Source organism: Chelon labrosus, assembly GCF_963514085.1.
Source record: "Chelon labrosus genome assembly, chromosome: 14".
NCBI lineage: Eukaryota > Metazoa > Chordata > Actinopteri > Mugiliformes > Mugilidae > Chelon > Chelon labrosus.
The window spans coordinates 20899541-20921788 of NC_140347.1; the positions used below are offsets into that span (position 1 = coordinate 20899541).

Here is a 22248-nt window from a genome sequence, read left to right on the forward strand (position 1 = left end):
CTCGGCATTAGGGACGGTGTGTTAACACCTCCTCCTGCGCACACGCCAGGGCCTTAAGACCCGTTTATGAAGTGTATGGCTCCTGGCATTCATACACACGTGAAGAAGAAGAGAGATTTAGATGTATGATTTGACTTGGGTTGGGAAAGTAATGCTTTTCTTGAAGGGATGTGGTGAGTCATTTCACAGCATTTTGACTTCTGCCGATGTGAAACCATTAATGGCCACTTCTGTGTTTTGTGACTCATATCAGAATATTGAGAAAAAAACACTTTTGACACCAGTGCAGCTTGGACCTCATCTGGTCTGTGATAGTCATAGTATCACAAAGAGTTTTTAAGAGTTTGTTGGCATGGTCACCTAAAGGGAGAAAAAATGGCAGACAAAGTGTTTTGATTGTGATTATACTAAACTCAAAGCTTGAGTACGCACAAGATTGTCATAACTGCTACAACTGTGTATTTGGCCCGAGGGCCAAATCAGATTATACAGTATCAACGTGTTTAGAACAAGGTAACTCTAGAGGCTTCAATCGGTTACCACGGTCACTCACTTAAAGCTTGCGTAAGGTTGTGTGTGTGTTTGAGCGTGAGTGTATTGAGTTACATGGCGGATATAAGGCTCTATCCCTCCTTTCATCAGCTGAGTGAGGGAGAATTGAACAGCAACGCAGTGCAATCTGACTCTGACGTGCACACAGACGTGCACTTTAATACGCACAGAAGCAGAAAAGCAGACATGCTTCTGATCGTGGCTCATCGGCTTAAAGCCTCACTGCTGCTTTCCGTTGACCACAACCATCATAGCATGTGCTCCTATGGCTCTGATCATTTTAGACGGTATTACGTCATCAGTTCATGATATTTGCCAAGCAGGTATGTCATCTGATTAAGAAAAGTTGAGAAAAAGATGTTTGGTGATGTAGACACTGGATCTTCCCTCTGTTCTTAATCCAGATATCTACAGGGACACCAAAGCAATTCATAGGTCAATTCAGAGGATACGCCTAACCTTGAATCAAGAGATCTCCACCATCTTCGCTGCTATGAATGCATTTGCAACAATAAAGGATAGCTGGCTAGATGTTGATCAGCAAACACTAGCCAAGCATAGTTACATCACTCACAATGTTCAGTCCATGCATTAAATTTTGACGTTTGTAACAATAATGTATGAAATGTATTGCTGCATTTGCTTAGTTAATGTTAGTTGCCCTGCAGCTAACAGATACCCTTGGTAACAACAGTTAGCAAGAAGGTTCTGAGAGGAGTCTGCATGCTCTCCCTGTTCCTGTGCGGGGTTTGTCCAGGTGCTCTGGTTTCCTCCCACTGTCCAAAGAAATGCATGCTAGGTTCACTGGTCATTCTAAACTGGCTGCAGGTGTCGGTGCATATTGTTTGTCTCTGTATTAGCCCTGTGACAGACTGGTGACCAGTCCAGGGTGCACCCTATACTCTCTCCCAATACCAGGTAGTAGTTAGAGATAATCAATGGGTGGATGTTACTGTAGCTTGGAAGCGAAAGACATTCCCCAATGCATACAGTGATGCAGTGTTGTTCTTTGTCTCTAGCTTAAATCCATTGCAATTAATATGTTATACCTATTATTTTCAATCCAAACAAAAGTGTAAAACCCTTTTATAGTAAGAGACACTATTTTTGCATTGCTTTGTATTTAGCAGCATAGAAACATGACATGGGTTTCAATCTAATTTACAGGATGAAAGCTAATAAAGATAATTCCAAAAGTCTATCAAAAGATGAAGATGGAGAACAACTGGTTGGCCTGCCCTGGCCACCCGAAGGATCAGTCATTGGTATGTATACTTTAATATATATGAAGCAATAATACTTGGACTGTTACCTTCCTACATTTGTACCTCATTTGCACAGAGAAGGGCTGGTCCTTACTCTCTCTGTTCACAAGATCATTTGTTACTTTCTGTTTCATTTGCCTGTACTGAATCGGGTCAAAGGGCTTCTGTCCACACTTGAGGCCAACTACACAATATGCACTTGTTCTTATTTGCCTTTTGTTTATGTTTTAACTGTGTAATTTTGTAACCGTGTTTTGTATTTTCTCACCAGTTCAGGTGAGTTGGTTGCAGCAGGTCTGCAGCGCTCATATTGCAGGTAAACTCCTTGTTGCTTCTGATTATCAAACTGAAATGCATAGACATAGAAAATAAAACTTCAAAGGGGAATCAAGGAAGTGAGGTAAGACCATTCTAAGTGGTTACTGTGTAACTGTGTGCACCTTTACTAGGTAGGGAGGGGGGTGATCGCAGTGTAGAATGTCCTCCTCATCACTTGAGCTGACCTGAGAACACAACGGTTAATCATCCACTAACCGGCAGAGAGAGACAGAGTGAGAAAACCAGAGAGGAGCCAGCTGAAAGAGAGACACTTTGAGGCACTTCTGTTGGTTAAAAGCTAAAATGAAAAGGGAAAGAGAGAGGAGTCTGGAATAAAAGATATACTTACCTGAGTGTGGATAATAGAAATCTGCAGCTGAGGAGCTCCTCTTGAAGAAGGATTTGGATCTTACCTCAGTTTTAAGCGGCGGTCCACCTCCGTGTCCGTTTGTATGCACCTGTGTGTGTTGGCATGTGTGTTCTGCAAAGACTGTCCTGTTTTTGGGTTTAATTGTGCGTGTGCGTGAGAGGCGACCACATGGGACCCGGGCCTTGTCCGGGATGCCAGCAGCCGCAGTGAAGCCCGCTCTGGACGATATGGTTGCAGAGGGAGGGGGCGCATCAGAGCGCGGGGTGTCCCAGTGGGAAGCCCCTGGTCTCGGCCGGGAGCGGCTGCCTCTGCCCTCCCTGAAGGTCCCCAGGGAGCTGCTGCGGAGCTTCCCTCACTCCAAACGGGTGGGATCCTACCTGGTGGGGAAAATGATCAACAAGGGCTCGTTCGCCAAAGTGATGGAAGGGCTGCACATTGGCACGGGGGAAAAGGTGGGTGGAAGCCGACATGCTTCGGACTGTAGGGAGAAAAAGATCACACACACATACAAGATTATGATTACATGGTTACAACCAGCGCCTTGTAACTGATCATTACACACACTTAAGTTTAGGTAGTGGTCTGTAATTATTCTTGTTAGGTGCACAAAAAACTCTGTCAGTCCCATCTATAACTGCCTATTTCATAACTATGACTCTTTTACAAGACAACATTTGGTGAGCAGATTTAAGGAGGTCTGAAGTGGGTGTGTTTCTGCACAACATATTAGTCGTTATATTATGTGAGTGTTAGGAAAAGGTACACATTTCGTAAGTAATTTGAGCAAAAAAAGGATTCGCCGGTCTTTCCGTGTCTTCCGTGTTTGCATTCGATGTTTGATGGGGGCTCAGGGCTGGGTTCAAGGTTTTCCTTTGTCGCATGCATAATGCACAGCACAGGTTCAGCAGCAGTGAGATGACCGCTCAGTATGTGTGTACCTATTGTGCAGTGGAGCCAAAGCATGTGCGTGTGCGTGAGAGTGTGTGTACATATATGCATCATTTTCACCGGTCACTGAGTCCCTGACCCTGGCTATGTACCTGACCTGGTTGCCGTAGCAATGGCCAAACTCATCTGTGGGGGTGTTTGTTCCTCTTAGTCTCTGTTACCCTCGGTGAAGGTGAAGTCTGTGAATATGCACTCATTGGTGGTGGCGTTGGGGTACCTATGGAAAGTATTTTATTTTTTTTAACTTAAATAATTTAGCCTTTATAAGATAGACAGTTGCACATGCAGTTGGTTCTGTGAGAACACTTGTGAACTTTCTCAATTGGGAAAATTGTTGAGAAAACAAATAGTTTCCACAGAAAGAGAACTGAGCATCATAAAAGTTGATGTCATTATTTTGAACTCCATTTGCTGTCACAGTTCTTTATAGTTTGCTACCTGTAAATTCGAAAGTTGAGGGTTTATTGTGGAATGCAATACCGGTGCTTGAAATAACAACTGGAGGACGGCGCATGCCTGGAGGCTGTTGGCTCAAGCCTCTGGTTGGATGGAGAAAACGTAGGCTGAGAAGGCGATTGCGCAATGCGCTCTGTTTCCTAATGACTGCTGCAGACGTGCCCTTGAGCAAGGCTCTGCAGTAACAATGCCATCTATCATTAATGGAGTGTTATACCGCGCGTTCGTCGGGTTACGTCACGTGTGAACGGGCTGACAAATTTGTAAGGAGGCTTTAGATTAGAAAAACACATGCAGGCGGATCATCTAATTTGCTTTTAAAGTGAGGCAATAGATCATTAAAGCTCTGTACGTGTGTTTAGGTAGCCATTAAGGTGATAGACAAGAAGAAAGCACGGCAGGACTCCTACGTGTTGAAGAACATGAAGAGGGAACCCAGAATTCATCAGATGGTCCGACATCCTCATATAGTAGTCCTGTTGGAGGTAAATAAAGCACAAAACACATATTCACCTTCACAGATCACCACGGATTCACACGGATAAGCAAATTCGATTAACCACATGTGACTAACTCTGTGTGTCAGACCCTGGAGACAGAGAACAGCTACTACATGGCCATGGAGCTCTGTGCTGGGGGAGACCTGATGGACAGGATCTGCGAGAGGAAGAGGCTGGAGGAGAGGGAGGTGCGCCGTTACACTCGACAGATCCTCTCTGCGGTGGAGCACCTGCACAAACATGGCATCGTACACAGGTCACTACACACACACACACACCGGAGGAGCACGGGCTCAGAGCGCAGCACTTTTACACGTAGAGACATCTGCCTCGCAATGAGTTACAAACCAAATAAACCGTCGTAGAGGTCCTCTAGCTGCTGCTTTTCTTTATCTAGTCCTCTTTGTGATTGATTTTGTTTATCTTGTTCCCAATTGACCCTCCGTTGGCCTTCTGATTGGTCTGCTGACCACCAACCAGAGAGCCTACCCTTTGTCAAGTCATGTTACTGTTGCTAGGTTAGACAAACAGCAGCAATGTAGAGGTCCATTCCCACAGAGAAATGTTGAAAACCCGAAAGGCTATTGTTTATCTAACCTAGCAACAGTAACATAGGAGTTGGAGACCTCTGGTTGGTGATCAGCAGACCAATGAGAAGGCAAAAAAAGGGCAATTTGCTGAGATGCTTTTTAAGGTAATATAAGAATACAAGATTATTTATAATTATTTGTCGCTATTGATTTACTTTTCTTGGACACTTCCTTAGTTTTTGTTCACCGCTTTGCCACGCTTCTGTTTCCTCTAGGCTACTCACCTCTGTCCATTTCTATGGTTTCTCCTCTCTTCAGTTCTGACAAATCAATCATTGCGGGCTCATGTAAAAGGCAATGTTGCCAGTGTAGAAGTGTCCCCACTGACGCCAGATTTAAAACTCTGGTATACTGGTATACAGCAAAACATGTGATGAATCCATCTTGGTTCTTTACTAAAGCGCCCCAGCAGAGCTACTCATCACATGCGGTCATCACATCAAACTGGCTCCACTCTAGATAAAAGGTTGTCATTGGCCAGCAAATCTGTCTGAGATCTGTTTGAACAGGAGGGGGTCCAGGCCCTGTTCCGCCAGAGCAAATGAAATGAGCTCGGATTCATCTGGTTCCTGCGGGTAATGGAAGTCAATCATGGTCCGATATGTGATTTACACAAGTGGGTTATGAATCCTCTAGTGCACACACGCTGAGATGTCTTGGCATGAGATTTCCCAAAACCCTTCTTGGTAAGTCAGGATAACATCAAGGAAACCAGGAGACCTAGATTTAGAAAGCGGGTCTTCAGATTCAGATGTTGCTGTCAGTCTTATAAGTGACAAGAGAAAATCCTTTAGCAAGCAGCAGCTATTTGTTAGACCTTGTCCCACACATGCACGCAGTAATTTGCAGAGCATTAACAGCCTGCAGAGGAGGAAATGCCGCATGGAAGTCGTGTACGCCACAGTGCAGTGTGAGCGACGAGAGTGGCATTTGAGCGGCATGCGTAGGTGTTAGAGTCCCAAAACTCAAACACCAACACACCCATCCATACACACTTCGGTTTAAGACCTTGGCTCCTCTGAAGGTGGGAATGTGATTACCAGGCAATGACCTCATCATCCTGCGCCGGCGCCATGATTCACACATCATCACAACATCATGAACTTCCTCTCTAATGAAGTCCCTCAACGACGCCGACATCTCGACCCTTCAGCGGCACCTCCCTCTGTCACACACACACACGCCCGCGCGCTCGCACACATCCACGCACGCACTCGCTCGCTCTCACACACACATTCTGCGCCACGGTCCCACGCAGAAATGATTAAACTGGAAATAACTGGAAAATTTGCACTTAAACGCACCTCCTGCCACCCACGTTCAATAGGTTCACCGCATACATTTTCTCCTTTATGACAATGTCTGCTCTCGCTCTTTCTTGCCCGGTCTCTCTTTGAACTGTTCCCGGGGTTGTGCGAGCGGGGTTCTCTGGATTTTTCGGTGTCTGTTGGTTAGATGAAGGCGGATGAAAGGAACATGGCGGATTCCCAGGCTGCAGTTTATGGGGGCTCTCTCGCTCCTGACCGCAGATTTTCATTTAGCTGGGTAGTTTCAGAGCAGGCAGCAGCGTGGTTGGTGGTGAGTCTGGGGTACTTTTTGGGGGAGTGAGGCAATGTTTTCAGGTGAACACAGGGATAGTGCTTTGGTAGACTGCAACGAGTAAGTCAAGAACGGACTTGAAAATCACGACGACTGCAAGTTTTTAAATTAAACCATTAGTTTGTCCAAAACAAACTAATGTCCCAAATGACCACTAAATGTTCCTTCTGGGAGGAAAACTTCTTTTCAGCAATTTTTTTTTAAAAGCTTGAGCTTTACCCAAAACCCAAATTTAGGTTTCCTTTTGCTTCTGTGGGTCCAGTTTGGTCCCATCTCATCTGGTTAGCCATAAATAAACTGAACGAGCTTATTGAAGTCAAACACACACAGCAGGAGTCTCTAAATTGAACACCATAATGTCATAATGTCAAGTAAATTGCTCCAAAACACTCTGAAAAATAATATTGCAGGATTTAAGACAGAGCTCATCCAAATACTGCCACTAACAGATTTGACTTAATTTCTTTTGCAGAGATTTGAAGATTGAAAACTTCCTCCTGGACGAACATAACAACATAAAGATTGTGGGTATGTTGGCCTTCGTGCTTCCTCCTGTAACTTCTGACGGTGTTGAGTGCGTGTGTAAAATTGTCTCATCTGATGTATGTCAAAGTGTCCTGTAACAAGAGCTTACTGTAAAAACGGATGATGTTTCTCACAGACTTTGGCCTGAGTAACACTCTGAAGGCCGAGTCTTTATCTCTGGAGCTCCTCAGCACCCAGTGCGGAAGTCCTGCCTACGCCGCCCCCGAGCTGCTCGCACACAGGAAGTACGGACCCAAAGTGGACGTCTGGTCTGTGTAAGTGTCGGTTGAAGAGGCCTGTTTGTGAGGTTACTATACATTAGTGCGTATGCGCAAGATGCGTTGATGTTTTTCCTTGTTTAGAGGTGTGAGCATGTTTGCCATGCTGACAGGGACTCTCCCGTTCACCGTGGAGCCCTTCAACATCAAACATCTGCACCAGAAGATGGTCAATGGAGAGATCTGCAGCATCCCCAGCGACGTCAGCAAAGGTACCTGTTCCTGTCAGAGTGACTTCTTCACCAAAACAAAGGTTCTGTCTTTGTTCATATACTTTTAACAGGCATCCTCATATTTATTTGGTTTAATATTCAGTAATTGCATGCAGTAAGTTTAGAGTCAGCATCATTTCATTTGGATTAACTCACTAGTATCACTTGTTTCCTTGCACCAAGACAGTCCCATCAATGGGTGATGGGACAGTGTCTTTCCTCATGACAGTTCTCCCCAATTCACGGAGATGCTGAGAATGGAAAACAACCCATTTAAATCCTTTCATGGCTATTTCGGGATAATCAGTCTTGACTTGATCAGGAGGTCCCTAGGTCATGGATCCATCCCTTGGTATTTTTTGCATCTATTAAGTAAAGGTCATCATATGAGGATGGTCCAGCCTCATTCTCTCTCAACATCCCATCGGATATTGGAAACAAGTCTGATACGTGTCTGTCCACTCTCCGTCCCCATAGTTCTAATTTGGGTTTAAATGTTGACACTTCTATCAGCTTGTATACAGTTGCCATTCTCTCTTTGAGGTTTGCTAGTCCAAAAGCCAGACCAACTTCCCTAGCCACAATTGTTTTGTGGCGGAAAGTCAGTCTAGAGTCCGTCCACTGGGAACTGATCAGGCTCCAGCAAAGATATTTATGTGGTGCTTTAAGTGGTGATGGACAGGAGAGTAACAGCAGCCTAGACATACAGGTCACCTGATCATTGTGGAGTTGGCTCTGTTTGGTTGTGGGACAATCCAGTTTTTTCCCCTCAGTATTGGTGAAACAAGCCTCATAATGAAATCTAAATGCTGTGTTACCAGATTCATATTCTGCTAAGCCCTGAGTTTTCCTATTCACTCTTCATCACTGAATTGTGCAGCCAGAAAGAAATTTTCAAGCACCCTGGTCAGCCGTGGTGAGGGAAGGTGGCCATGCCATGTTCACTGTAATTACTGCATGAATTAGCCTATAATGTTATATTTTTATTATTCAAGGGTTCTTGGTGAATCATTCTCAAGGTTAGGCAGCTAATTCTTTTTAGCCTGCAGGTACTGGTCCGTGGTCGGGTATTTGTCACCTGTGCGCCAATACTTACTACAGATGGGGTTGATTGCGACGAGTGAAAATGAATAAAAAAAAAAAGAAGACTTTGAAATAACTGAAAAGTATATACTCTGATCAGCCACAACATTAAAACCACTGTCAGGAGAAGTAAATAACATTGACCATCCTGTGAAAATTCAGTGTTTTGCTGGGAAACTTTTGGACCATTCATGTGGATGTTACTTAGACATGTAGCACCCACATGTCTAAGGTGTTGACCTGGCCTCCAAATTCACTAGATCCCAATCTGATCAAGTATCTGTGGGACCCAAAGGCCCCCACTAACAACATTCTGTTGCCAGACACCACAGGACACCCTCAGAAGGACCATGTCCATTCTATGATGAGTCACAACTGTTTTGGAGGAACAAGGGAGACCTACACAATAATGTTGTGGCTGATCGGTGTATATACCCAATAAATGGAAGAAATAATCTGTAATTTTTGACTTCTTCTGCTTGTTCTCTACTGAGTACACCATGGCTTTAGCGTCTCAGTTTCCCTCTACTTTATTTTGGTCTCTCCCTCACACATAGTCACTCCATTACACTCTGTCACGGCGCCATGTCACCGCAAACAAACATAGCTCCTGTTACTGTGGGGAAAACCTGCACGGCTCTGATGCTCTGAAACTGTGACAACATCAGATTAGCGGCTGTGTTGCTGCCACGTGCGGGCATCCGAGTCGGACTTTATCGTGGCCCTAAATGGGGTTATTTGTCTCACCGTTTGTTCCGACACTTTTACTAATCGTTTTTCTCCCGCCACAGAAATTCTCATCCGACCGGCCCTCTTTGTTTTATTTTTTACTTTTTGTCTTTCTTTTGCTGGTTGGCATGTTTTGGTGATGTCAGCTTTGTTTTTTTTGTATTTCTGAAAATAAACTGTGTCCATAGAAATGTTTAGTTTATGTCGTAAGATCATCAAATAGCTGATTTTGATTCTATCAATTCCACAGATATTGAGTTGATCTTGGTGAGACGTGCTCCTCTGTCTCTGCAAGTGAGGATTATTGACAGCAGTAAATGGAAAGGAGCAGTCTTGGCTTACATGTCTGTGAATGTGACAGGTGTCCCATTTTAATCCATCTCTGCCTCCGGACTGTGAAGCTTATCTGGAATCAAACTCTCAGCCATGCTTGGCTGCCACTGGACAGCTTTGTGTCACCAGTTGGTTGGTTCACCTGAAGGGAAACCCTGCCTCTGACCACACTGTTGTCTCTGATACAGTTTCAGCGAAGCCACAAGGAGTGACATCAGTCTGAAGTAGCTGTGCAACAGTTTTAGTCACTCAGCTTGTTTGGTTTCGTCCATTTGTCCCACTGTCCAAAGACACGCTCGCTAGCTAAACTGGTGATTCTAAATTGTCCATAGGTGTGCATGTGAGTGTGAATGTTTATTTGTTTATTTAAAAAGGATCCCCATTAGCTGACGCCAAGGCGACAGCTAGTCTTCCTGGGGTCCAGTCAGTAATATTTAATAGAGCACAACAGGCATTACAATCTCTGGTTGTCTGTCTCTCTGTGTTCGCCCTGTGATAAACTGGCGACCTGTCCGGGGTGTACCCCGCCTCTGGGATAGGCTGGGACGTAATAAATCAAATAGTAAATAATTAACAGCTTTATCTCTGCTTTTGCTGCAGGTGCGGTGTCATTTGTGCTGTCTCTCCTGGAGCCAGACCCAGCTAAGAGACCCAGCGTCAGAGCGGCGATGGAGGAGAGATGGATCAATGAGGGATATGCCAAGAAGCCACTACACACACTCTCTCATAAGAACAGGTAGAGATCCACTGTGTGACAACAAACTGGCTACAAACACAACTCAAGTCAGTAGAAATACTGTATATTTTCTTTAAATGCAGATGTTATGTATAACACATGTATTGCTTTATTATTCGTTATATATTCTCTAAAGGCATCTAAGAAACATAAATGATATCATTCTAATAAAAACTGCACTCAATGCGTAATATAAGAATTCGTATGTTTTTACCGTGAGAGCAAACAGGGACACAAAGACTCTTCTCTGCTGAAGCTCTGCAGCGTTACAATGTGGTTGGAGGAACCAGCGGGGAAATCACTGCGTGCTTTTGAATAAAATGAACATTTTTGTGGCCTGCAGTGTAGAAGCTTTGTATGTTATAGCACGACTAAAAGGCTTTTATCACTTCACGCAGTGTGGAAATGTAATCATGTATGGCTCCTCCTGGCTATAAAGTTTTTTTCTTTGTGAAATCCACATAAATGATGCGAAACTGTTCCAGCCCTCAGCTCAAATCCTTAGCTAGAAGTCGTTCAGTACTTACTGACCCGCTGGATTTCTTTCCTTTGTCCATCTCCCTCCCTTGTTGTTTTCCAGGTTGTGTGCAGAGGACCTCAACTCATCTGTGCTGGCATACATGACAGAGACGCTGGGCTACTCCCTGTCTGAGGTCATGCACACGCTCACCACCAACCGACCCTCTGCCATCATGGCCTCTTATCACCTGCTGCTCAGCAAGCTCAACAGGAACCAGAGAGGAGCCAAGGCCAGCAAGGTTTCATCGCACATACCTGAACATCGTGAAATATTAGTAAACACAACTACTTTTAGGATGCAAGAAAAATGTGGTTTAACAGCACAATGCAATAAAAAAAATAAAATTTGCTTTCAGACAGCAGGAACGTTTTCATAGTTTAAAAGGTCAAAGGTCAAATAGGGGTTTTATTGTCATTTCACCCATATATAGCAGGTGCAGATCATAGTATGATTGGTCCTTCAGGACCGTGGAGCTACATGAAGACATAGAACTAAGCACAACGAAAGGGACTAGGACGTAATACTTATGTACAAGCTTATGCAGACAGATAGGACAAAACACTTGGGAGACAATGCACTTGCAAAAGACACATTTTCTCCCAAGCACGTCCTCTCATCTTACTATGAACCACACCAGCCATATTGTGGTTGAAATGACACTAAAACCTCTTTGACCTTTTGAACTATGAAAATGTTCCTGCATTCTGAAAGCAACAATAAAGAGTCCCCCCGCCTAATCAGCAGACTAAGAGAGTATGAGTTTGGGTGATTGTAAACATTTGACTGATTAGCAGCATTGTGTGCGCAAAAACGCAAAGTACCTGTAACTGAGAAAGTACCTCTTTTATTCTTACTCCTTTTGCACGTCTCTAGGGTATTTTTTTTTTTTAGCTTCTAGGTACATTCCCAGTACAAGAGGAACAAGTGAGCATTGCTTATTTGAACATGCAAATGTTGCACCAGTGTCCACTATTAGAAAGAAATGTTTGTAATGTTGGCAGTGTAAATGTTAGCCTAGAAAAATGGAACAAAACACAGAGGAATGGACCAACTGTGAGGTCAAGACGGTAGTTGTGTTGAAGTGTTGTTGTTGTTTTGCCGGCTTCCTACCAGCTTTAGCGCCACTTCAGAGTTCTTCTTAGCGGTTCTTGAGGGAGCTCTCCAGTGGCTAGTTAAACTCACAGGGTCCCCAGAACAGTTTGTTCCGAAAAGTGCCTAAATCACGCACAATTTGGTTTGCACAACAACTCTGATTTATTTGGCAGAAGCTGGAGAGCAATGACTGGACTCTTCCCAGCAAGAATACATGGAGAGAGAGGAATAACACTGAATCAAAGACTCAGCAACAGGTAATGCTAATGTCGTCAACACGACTCTTCTGTTAGAGGATGAGGCTGAATTACTCTGGGTTTTTCATCTTGTCATCATATCAAATGGAGTACTAGATACTAAGTGGGCTCTTCAGTAGAAATAGTGCATTAGGGTCTATTTTCAGCTGTGGGTTACTTACATGACAAATATGGGATATGTACAGCTGACTCAGGTCAATTACAGTTTCTTTGTTCATCATGGTAAAGGAACAAAGATTAGTGTCCCTCACTCATGTGTTTTGAATAGCTTTAGTACAATAGTATGGTTTTCAGCTCAAATAAGTATCAATTAATATGTTTTCAGAGTGAACCAACCAATGAAAAGAGCTCCAAGCAGTTCAGCAGGCCCCTGAGGGCCCAACAGGCAACTGAATGTCAGAGCAACAGGAAGAGGACTGAAGAACTGCACAGAAAAGACCACCAAGAAGATGATGAAAACCGTCCACCATCTCCCTCTCTGCCCTTGCTTCCTCACTCTGTCTCCCCCTCTTTGCCCCCTCGCCTGCCCTCCCCCTTACCTGCCCCTCCGTCTGCAGAGGATGGGGCTACTGATGAGGAGGTTGCCATCACGTTGGACACCAGAGAGACACTGTTTCCTGGAGGTACGGAGTTATAAGACGCAGAGACATAAATGCTGCAGCCATGCTATGGTGCATCCCATACTATCCTGTATGTTTGTGTGTTCTAGTGTCAGTGTTTGGAGACAGGGAACTGGTCCATCTTTCGCCTCCCAAAAGCTCTGCATCTCAGCTCTGTGACTCCGCCCCTTGCCAAGTCCCCTTACCCGCTGAGCCAATCAGAGACAGCAGCACGTCGAGACCGACCCGGCACACACACCTGCTCAGGACAACTCAGTCAGACGGGGCGGCAGACCCGGGGTCAGACTGCTTCCATGACAACCGCCACCAAGATGATTCTCATCGGCTGAGCATCAACGAACGGCTGGAGAAGCTGCACACGTTTTATTCTTCAGAGAAAAACGGCATCTCTCCCAGGATGTTCCTCGAGGTCGACACGCACTCCTCAGACAGAGGGCACCTGGGAGCCATGGAGACGACGCAGACCTCTCCCTCTTCTCCCCTCCCTCGCCTGCGCAATGTGGGGCTAAAAGACGGACGGGGAAGGAAGATGACGTGGGTAGGGTTGACCCGACCTGGGCCTCCAGGGCTCCTCGTGAATGGATCTAAACCTCCTGCTTTCCCTTCTCAGAGACAACATACTTTGGTCATCAAGAGCCTCAGGCAGGAGAGAGGGAAGAGAAAAGATCTGTCTGCAGCAGGAGGAGGAGGAGGAGGAGGAGGAGGAGGAGGAGGAGGAGAAAGAACAGGAGGAGGGATGAATGGACCCAAGAGGAACTCAGTTCAGTTACGTTCATCTCTCCAGAGGCGGGTGGCGGACCTGAACCTGCCGCTGCTTCCTGCGTCGCTGCAGGGGAAATCTGACAGGAAGAATCAGCTACACAACATGGAGTACTGACACACTGATGACAGAGTGGCAGAGAGAGAGGCCAGAAAAAAAGCTGCGACAAAAGAAACTAGGAGGTTAGCAATACGTTTGGAAGGAAGATTAGTGTTTAAGAATCACTGGCCTAGCAGCAGAAACAGCTGGAAATGGCAGCTACAAAAAAGATACGGTACTTTTTACTCACCAACAACAAGACTCCCCATCATCACACGACATGTATCATTTGTGCTGGAGTGCCAAAATACAAACAAGACAAAAAAAACAATATCCTTTAAGCTGATGAAATGAATACATGAAGTCTTTAGCAGCTACAGCAGGCTTCGGTCTAACTCATGTCAACTATTTCCAACATGCTAACCTCCACCCATCACAATGTGAAGTGCAGACTGCACGCTGTATTTTGGTTCTATTTGCATTCTTAAATACGTTTTTGTACTAACACTGAAAGCGAAAGTAAAATTCAAAGTCTCAGTTCTGTTCAGAGTTCAGAGTCTTATTTTTTTATTTATTTATTTTTTTTTTTGCAGTTATTGTTCAGTTAAGAAGGAAAGAATGAATTCAGAGTGCTTTGACAACTAGCTTGTTGCTCCAAAACCAGGAGCTTTTCCCCGCCAGGTCGGGTCATTTGGGCTTGTGTGGTCTTGCAATGGCTCCCATGAGCGGTTTGTTTGCAGATTGTAATTTTTTAACCAAAAAGTGTACCTGTACGCATCTTTGGGAGAGAGACTGTCAGGCGAATAGGTCGTCACATGCCTCCAGAGTGCGTCTTCGCGCCTTTAGAGGTATGATCAAGATTCAGTATAGTATGGGTCACGCCGGAAACAAAATTCAGCTTTCACAATATTCGTCGCGACTGGCTGTAGCTGAAACTTGACACAGCCAACCCCAGTAAAAGCCCCATGTCATTGGTAGCCAACTTAGGATTGTGTTGCCCCAAGTCAGATGTGCTGTTTGGGCATCAAGTGGAGGCGCCAAGGCAGGGTGAATTTGTTTTTCCACATTGTTTGCTGTCTTGTGGCCTTGGGGTCAGATTGCCAGTCTGAGCCAGTAGTTAGTTCACTTTAAAACTTCTGTGATCGACATTTGTTGCGTCATGTACTTAACCTTAGCAGTTGAATTTGACCTAGTCAGTGCTACCATACCTTCCTGTTTGGTAAACTGATGAGCTGACTCTTCTTAAATTACAGTTGGTAGTGTTTTGTGGTGGCGGCAATACCGTAGTGTGTAACAATTCAGATATTTTGTACACTTTTAAACCAACCTATGACCACACAGCTTTGATTTTTTTTTTAAATTTAATTTAATTTTAAATTTAAGTTGACTCTTTTATGTATTTAGCAGGTAATTGCACACAAGCAATGCTTTACTTGGACCACTGTGAGGTCATCGGGGGCCTTCTAAACAAAGAGCTACAACTGTGAAGCCAATTCACGTTTTGTCCCAAATCTCTGGCAAGTGTCTTCTTCCTCCTTCTATTCACTATTCTTTCCTCAAGTCAAGGTCTTTGGATCATTAATATTCAGATGCAAAGATGTGGAGGAATCTGGTTGCCGCTTGGTGGTACTCATCGTGGCTGCTAAATTATTGACGGGATGTTACCCGATATTCTGTTTGTGAGCATGCGTGTGTGTGTATTGGTAGCGTGGATGTTCTGTGTGTGCCCAATGAGGACAGATTGAACCACTGAGTTGGACACATCCCCACACTCCAGTTACCTCTCTGGCTACTTAACAGTGATATGAACCAGTAAGCTCTGATACTGTATCACGCACACACATTCACGCTGCACAATGGCAGTACGCTAAACAAGAACAGCAGGGTGACAGCAAGCTCGCCAATTCAGTGGAATGAGGTGACATAAGCTCTTTAAGTGCACATTAGCCACGTTAAATAAATAGACTGGATATAAAGTTTGTTTCAGATGCTGGAGATGTTGGTGTATCTCAGAACCAAGACTGAACCTGAACAGGCTGTAAGACATTGAACAAACACGGTATGGAAATATGATTAATAATGCATGGTGTTCATAAAGATGTATCCACGACTACAGGAACATTGCCTCCATGCTACAGTGAGCATTGTTAAGCCTGATGAGCACGTGCCCTTAACAATGACTTTCAAAGGGGATTGAAATAACTGCTTATCAGTGATACAAGTTGATCTGTAGTCTTAGGCGTAATCACCCCTTCAATCTGCTCGCCCTTCAACAAAACATGTGATTGAGAGTAGTTTTCAGCGCGAGTTGAGATTTGGCATCTGTGGTCGCCTAACTCTGCTATGTAACTTTAACACACCTTGTTGTAGATGCAAAGACTCATGTGGAGGCAGTCTCCTTTGTTATGTATGGTCCAAGTTCTTCGGCTTCATGAAGTAAATCACAATGTCATTCTTCTGCATCGGATCATACACCACAGCCCGACTTGCACATCTCCAGAAACGTAACTACACATCCTGACGCAGACCCCAATAGTAGTTATAGGTCCACAGTGCATTTCCTCATCCATGTCTCTCCAAACGTGGCCAAACAAATGCAGAAAATTCACCGTCCTCTTGTCTCTTTCATGTTCTTTCATGTGCTAAGATGTCATCTCTCTTTTGTGCGTTACAGTAAGTTCAGTAAAACTGTTCTAAAACTTTCAGTAAAACCGTTCTTTAACTTTTCCAGTATTAGCTCCAACATGAGCCATTCAGTTTCAATTGGTATAGTCTGAAGTACACGGAGAAACTAAACAAGCCACCGATCGCGCTCAAGCATCGATGCTTACGATGGTGTGGGCAACTTTTACAGCTTTGTGTAGATCTGTTGCAGAAGTATAAACCAAGCACTGTGGGAAATGTAAGATATTCTGGCTTCAACTGATGATTATTCAAGAGGGGAGACACGTGAACTTGGTTCTGTTCGTGGCTCCCAGTTGCTAATGCAACAGAATGTAGGTACAGTTGCGTAGATGCTATAGACATGGGCACAGTTGTGGTCACTGTTAGTTAGTCATCTGTGTGTTCACCAAACGTGCCTGGGCTTGTCTGCCTACAACTGCTTCTTTGTTATTTTTAACTTATGCTAGTTACTGATTAAGGAAGCCTTAGAACAAACAACCTTATTTGCTGTTGGAATCCAAACAATGGGATTTACACAGGTCCTAAATTATCTCTGTCATGCTTTTTCAACTTCCTAGGGGGTCTGTTGGTTTAGGCAATCTGGATGATCTCATTCCAGTCGAGTAAGGGCCGTAACATGCCAAGCTGAGAGTTAGTCATTGGCCACTGTTGTGCTGTCAGTGAATGTCGGTGACGCTAGGTTTGTGGTGTGTCCTACACACACTAGTTGAACCTGTGTCAGCAGCTTTTTGGCCAACTGAGCATGCTGAATCAGTGCCCAACCTGTCACTGAGAGAGGTCACTATGATTGACTTTTCAGCACTGTAAATTAGATTACGCAAAGAGAAGCCAAAGTCAGAAAAGCAAACAAACATCTGGCTTCTTGATCTGTTAGAAGATTTTAGATGGCGCTATCTGTTATGTCACTGAAGAAAGTGAAGACTGACTGGTCATATTATTACATCCATAGTCCTAGCCCTTCTGGGATGAATGGTGCAGGATGTACGTGCTAGTTGGACGTTGGTTGCAGACTTCATGGTGTGCTCAAGTTCAAGTTTTTGGCCCAGACAAAAGAAAAAAAAGACCTTCATAGCTGCTGGTTCTTTGACATTGGTTTGGTGTGTCTGGGTCTTAGGTATGTCTGTTTCTAAAGAGCAGACTCTCTAAAGAGCAGAAAAGCTCCATCTGCCTGTCAGTGGACAACATGAACTAATGCATTTGTAGTAACTAGATGTGAGTAGTTGCGATTTGTTTCTGGATGATTTCAAAGCTGCATTGCTTTTTATGAAAGGCTACTCTAGCGTAGGCAATCTGGCAGGTCAAACTAAATATCAGTTTTATATTGTGGGCGGTTTTGTAAGTGTTTTGTTGGTTTTTGAACATCTTTTGTGTGGGAGACCATTAGCTGTATCTGGCAACGCAGTGTGCAACAAGCTTGGGGTGTTTGTGTGGCAAATCCAAATGAATTAAGAACTCTGACTTATGACATTTTTTTTCCCCCAGTGTTTCTCCTATTTACACCTTGCCCCAGTACTTTTGTAGAAACAGATCAACTGTACATGCATTTTTTTGTTTATGTTAATATGTACACCACCCATGGCATACAACACTTATTTTACAGCATTTAGAAATGTTGCTTCATGTTCTGTTTCAGCACACAGTAGTCTACAGACAGACTAGCTGCTCAGCAGGTGCTTTGAGCTAAATTAAAATAGAACCTGCACATAATTACAGAACTACCCTACTGATGCACAGCTGGTGCATAACATGTTTACTATTTTAACTTATTGTTTCAGTTTGCCAACATTTGCAGAAAACATAAAGCTCTACAAGTTTTGCAAGTATTTGGTGATATACTACAGTAAAGTAAAGGACACATTTGAGTCTGTACCAAAGTGGTGAAACAACCAACAGTGCCACCCCTAAAGCCAAGAAAGTGAATAGAGACGATGATGGAGTGGCAGAAATGGAGCACACTGATAACTGACGTACCCGGATTTCAGTCTGAAAGCTGAGACCATATTGTAGGTGAAGCCATCATTTAATGCGCTGCGGCTCAATCCCCGTGTTAATGACCGACGAGAGATGTCCTTTGGTTGCGCCCCTACCTGGAACAAAGGCAGGATTAAGAGCTGATACAGAAGGACACATATGCAGCTGACCCTAATGTCAACTTAGAGATACAATGGATAAGAAACCCATATTATATAGTACTGGTTCTGTGTGAGTTATTAGTTAGTAGTATCATAATTTGATTTTAATTTGCTAATAATGACACTGATATGGATAATGGTGGTTACCTGGAGGCCACAGGGGTTACAGGTGCAGTGGTTATGGAATGAAATGAATGGCGTCACTCCATTAGCACTTCAATAGTCTTGGGTGTCTCTGAGAATAATCGCCGTGCCCATCACAGTGTTTATGTGTGTGTGTGTGTGTGTGTTGTGCCGTGTCTGGTTTCTAATGATGGTCATCCATAATTGAGTGTCGCCTCGCAGCGGGAGCAGTCCGGAGCTGCGTGGTAGTTAACTGGGCTCCGGCTGCTTGCCATGATTGTGTGTGCGAGCGAGTCACGGGGGTCAGCGGCACACAAAACGTCCAGCGCCACGGGGCGGCAACCCGAGCCCCAACGCTGGTTAATAGATGCCACGTCTGATTAACTGTCAGTTCAGGATCAACACCAGCTAATTCGCTAAAAGACGCGCCGACCAGAGGGACACTGTGTTACTCAAACCTCAATACATAGGAGCTTAACCTTTTCAGGAGGCTGACATGCAAAAAGAGCTTGGGCTATCAGAAACATATTTATCTCTGTAGCAAAAGTTTTTTTTTTTTTTCTATTAAGCACTACAAAGTTTTGAATTATAGATGAGGCATTCATAATATTCTGCACAAAGTTTAAGCTTATATCATCATTACTGAAGGAATTATCTTAAATGGGAACTACTGTTTTTTACAACCTGGACCTTATTTCTGGCATAAAATACGATCGTTTACTCACCCATATAACTTTTGTGTAATTTGTAGTCGTTTGGGAGATATTTAGATCTGCGTATATCCATATAGTGGGAGTGACTGGGGCACCGAAACGCAGACTCTAAATAACGCATTATCTGCCACTGCTATTTTTTTGCAACATGGCTTAATATTTTTCCGATTCTGAGGTTGTGGATGAACCATAGCAGTAGCATAGAGTTTCGTGACAGATAATGCATTTTTTAGAGTCTGCGTTTCAGTGCCCCAGTCACTCCCACTATGCGGATACATGCAGATCTAAATATCTTCCGAAGGACTACAAATTACACAAAAGTTATATGGGTGAGTAAACTCGTATTTTATGCCAGAAATAAGGTCCAGGTTGTAAAAAAACATAAGTTCCCCTTTAATATCCTGACCTAAGGCCACTGTTGAGAACTGAATAGCAAACTTGATGACTGCATTGTGTATAATATATAAATTGAATATATATTTTAATTATTTGTGGGATATTTTGCAGGAAAAATATCTCGTATTTTTAACTTCCTGCTTTTTTCTATCAACAGAAATATGGATCTACATCGCTATCAGATAATAGCTGCTGATGCAAACAGTTGCTGCAGTTGCAACTTTACATCACAGTCATTTAACAAACGATCATTTTATTTAGTGGATCAGTTTGAAATATTTCAGGGAGTAGTGGAAAAAGAAGGAGCAGCTGTTAGATCGCCTTTCACGTGGTGTGTGCAGCATAAAATCAAATCACAGTCACATTCTAGGCTAAATATAGTCTGACTTCTTTATTATTATTATCATTGACCTAATGCCCCACATTAGGTCAGTGTTTAAGTTAACCGGGTTGTGAAACGTCTCTTTCGCTGATGATCAATAATAGATCTTAATGACCTGAATGAATGGTAATTAGTTATATCCCTAATACAAGTTTATTCATTTTCAGCATCCAGTTAAGTCCTCTATTTTTAAATGTTCATAAATCACTCACAACATGATTTATTTTATTTTTTCAAATATCCGTCAGCAATTGCTGTGCAGAAGTTAGAATGATTGGATTGTAACTTATCTATAAAGCGCCATTAAATTGTGATAAGGTTACAATTTATAAGGTCATTATTAAGGTCGACTTCTTACAACGTCTAAATCTAGGTTTCTAGGAATAGATCACGTAAAAATATTATTTTTCTCCTAGACTTTTTGCTTGAAAGGGTTTGGAAGACTATCGGAATGTTTTTTTTCTCTCAGTAATTATATTCTTTTGCAGACTTCTTGGCTGTTTGAATCCACCCTAAATGTTACGAAAAAAGCTCTATTGTAGTCAGTAAAGTAGAAAGCTATAAACATTTTAGCAAGCCTGGAGATTGTAACAGTTGTTAGTCTGATTCTAAGAATGCAGATTTTTGTTGCTCTATTCCTTTAAGACTGAAAAAATAACATTTCTCATAGAACATAGTGTCACTTTTCACTGATCTACTGACATACAAACACATGTTTTATCTTTATTTTTCCCTCAAAGTGTTTTAATTGTGTGATTATGGTGCATTGGCCTTAGGTCAGACAGAATAACAAAAACACAGTGAGCCCTGCCGCATTAGTCCGTTCCCAGACAATCGAGTGGATCACATACTTAATGGAGCAGCAATCCCCTGGCTTGCTCTCAGCTCATTGTTTGGATGAATCATTGCTTGATGAGGCTTACATTTCTAGATGAAAAAGATCTTGAGCGGCCGCCAGCTGTTTTGACAGACCGAACTCAACACCTACACGCGCACAATAGAGGCTGATCTGAGACGGACGTGCTTGGGCCTCCACATTCAGATATGCTGACTGTTAGACGTAGAAGCATTTATTAACAGCAAACTCACCACTTAGTTTACCCCATTAATGCGCTCTGCCAGATTCTCTTAAAATTATTTAGGGGATTTCTTATATCTCTCTTTTTAAGTTTTCAGCACTCCCTTTAAATCTTCTAAAGCCAGGAGACATTAATTACTAACGAAGTCTGTAACAGAGAGCAGGGCCACATGAGTGAGAGGTGTTAAGTTCAACACACACGTTGCTCATACGGTGGAGAAGACTATAAAAATGCCAACTGTTACCTGTGAAACTCATTTTGGTGTGGACTGTTAGTTGAAATGAAAACTTTTATGGTTCTCAACTGTAGCGTCCAGATAACACAAGGCAGAGAACCATGTTGGGCACGCCATCTATTGATCTACAGCTCCACCTGCTGGAGGATCTATGTACTGCAGGTTGTTACTTCACTGCTTTTATTAACTTGAAATGTTTGCATACTTTTAATAAGAGCATCATCTTAGATTCTTAACATCTTTTGGAAAATTTGTGAAGATTAATCCACCAGAGTTTTGCCACTATTTCCTTCCTGCTTCCATATAACAGTTTATTTATTTTTAAAAGTCATTTATAGGTAGAGTCTGAAAATGGTCAAGTATTTACTCGTTTTTATGGCAGGATTTCTTAGAATTGCAGTTCTTGGGTATCCAATTTAATCTGAATTATTTTTACATTTGTATCCAGTGGTTTGTGATAGATGATGACTTCATTAATGTAAATGCAGATATAGTATAAACTCTGTGACACAGCTAGTATAATTCTGTAATGATGAGATTATATTGTTAGTATAGCTCACTACATCATACTGCATATCGTGCACACCTGACATTAAAATATGTTTTGTGTGAACCGGATTGTGATCCAACTGGCAAAACCACTTCTGGAGGCGGCTGACATTCTGACACTGGAGATGTACATCTACATTCAAAACTACTCGGGTGGAAGAACATGACTGTA

At 43.2% G+C, this 22248-nt stretch overlaps 1 protein-coding gene across 1 annotated transcript; it reads left to right on the forward strand.

The window, feature by feature from the left end:
* Positions 1–1760: 1760 nt before the first annotated feature.
* LOC311499847 (uncharacterized protein) lies at positions 1761–14290 on the forward strand (the record flags this gene model as incomplete). Its single annotated transcript, XM_084560986.1, has 13 exons — positions 1761–1817; positions 2089–2093; positions 2666–2957; positions 4272–4394; positions 4496–4665; positions 7071–7126; positions 7260–7398; positions 7486–7613; positions 10359–10494; positions 11075–11252; positions 12280–12363; positions 12689–12986; positions 13073–14290. 13 exons carry the CDS (start codon positions 1761–1763, stop codon positions 13858–13860), a joined length of 2454 nt encoding a protein of 817 aa, XP_084417112.1. The 3' UTR covers positions 13861–14290.
* Between the last annotated feature and the right edge of the window lie 7958 nt (positions 14291–22248).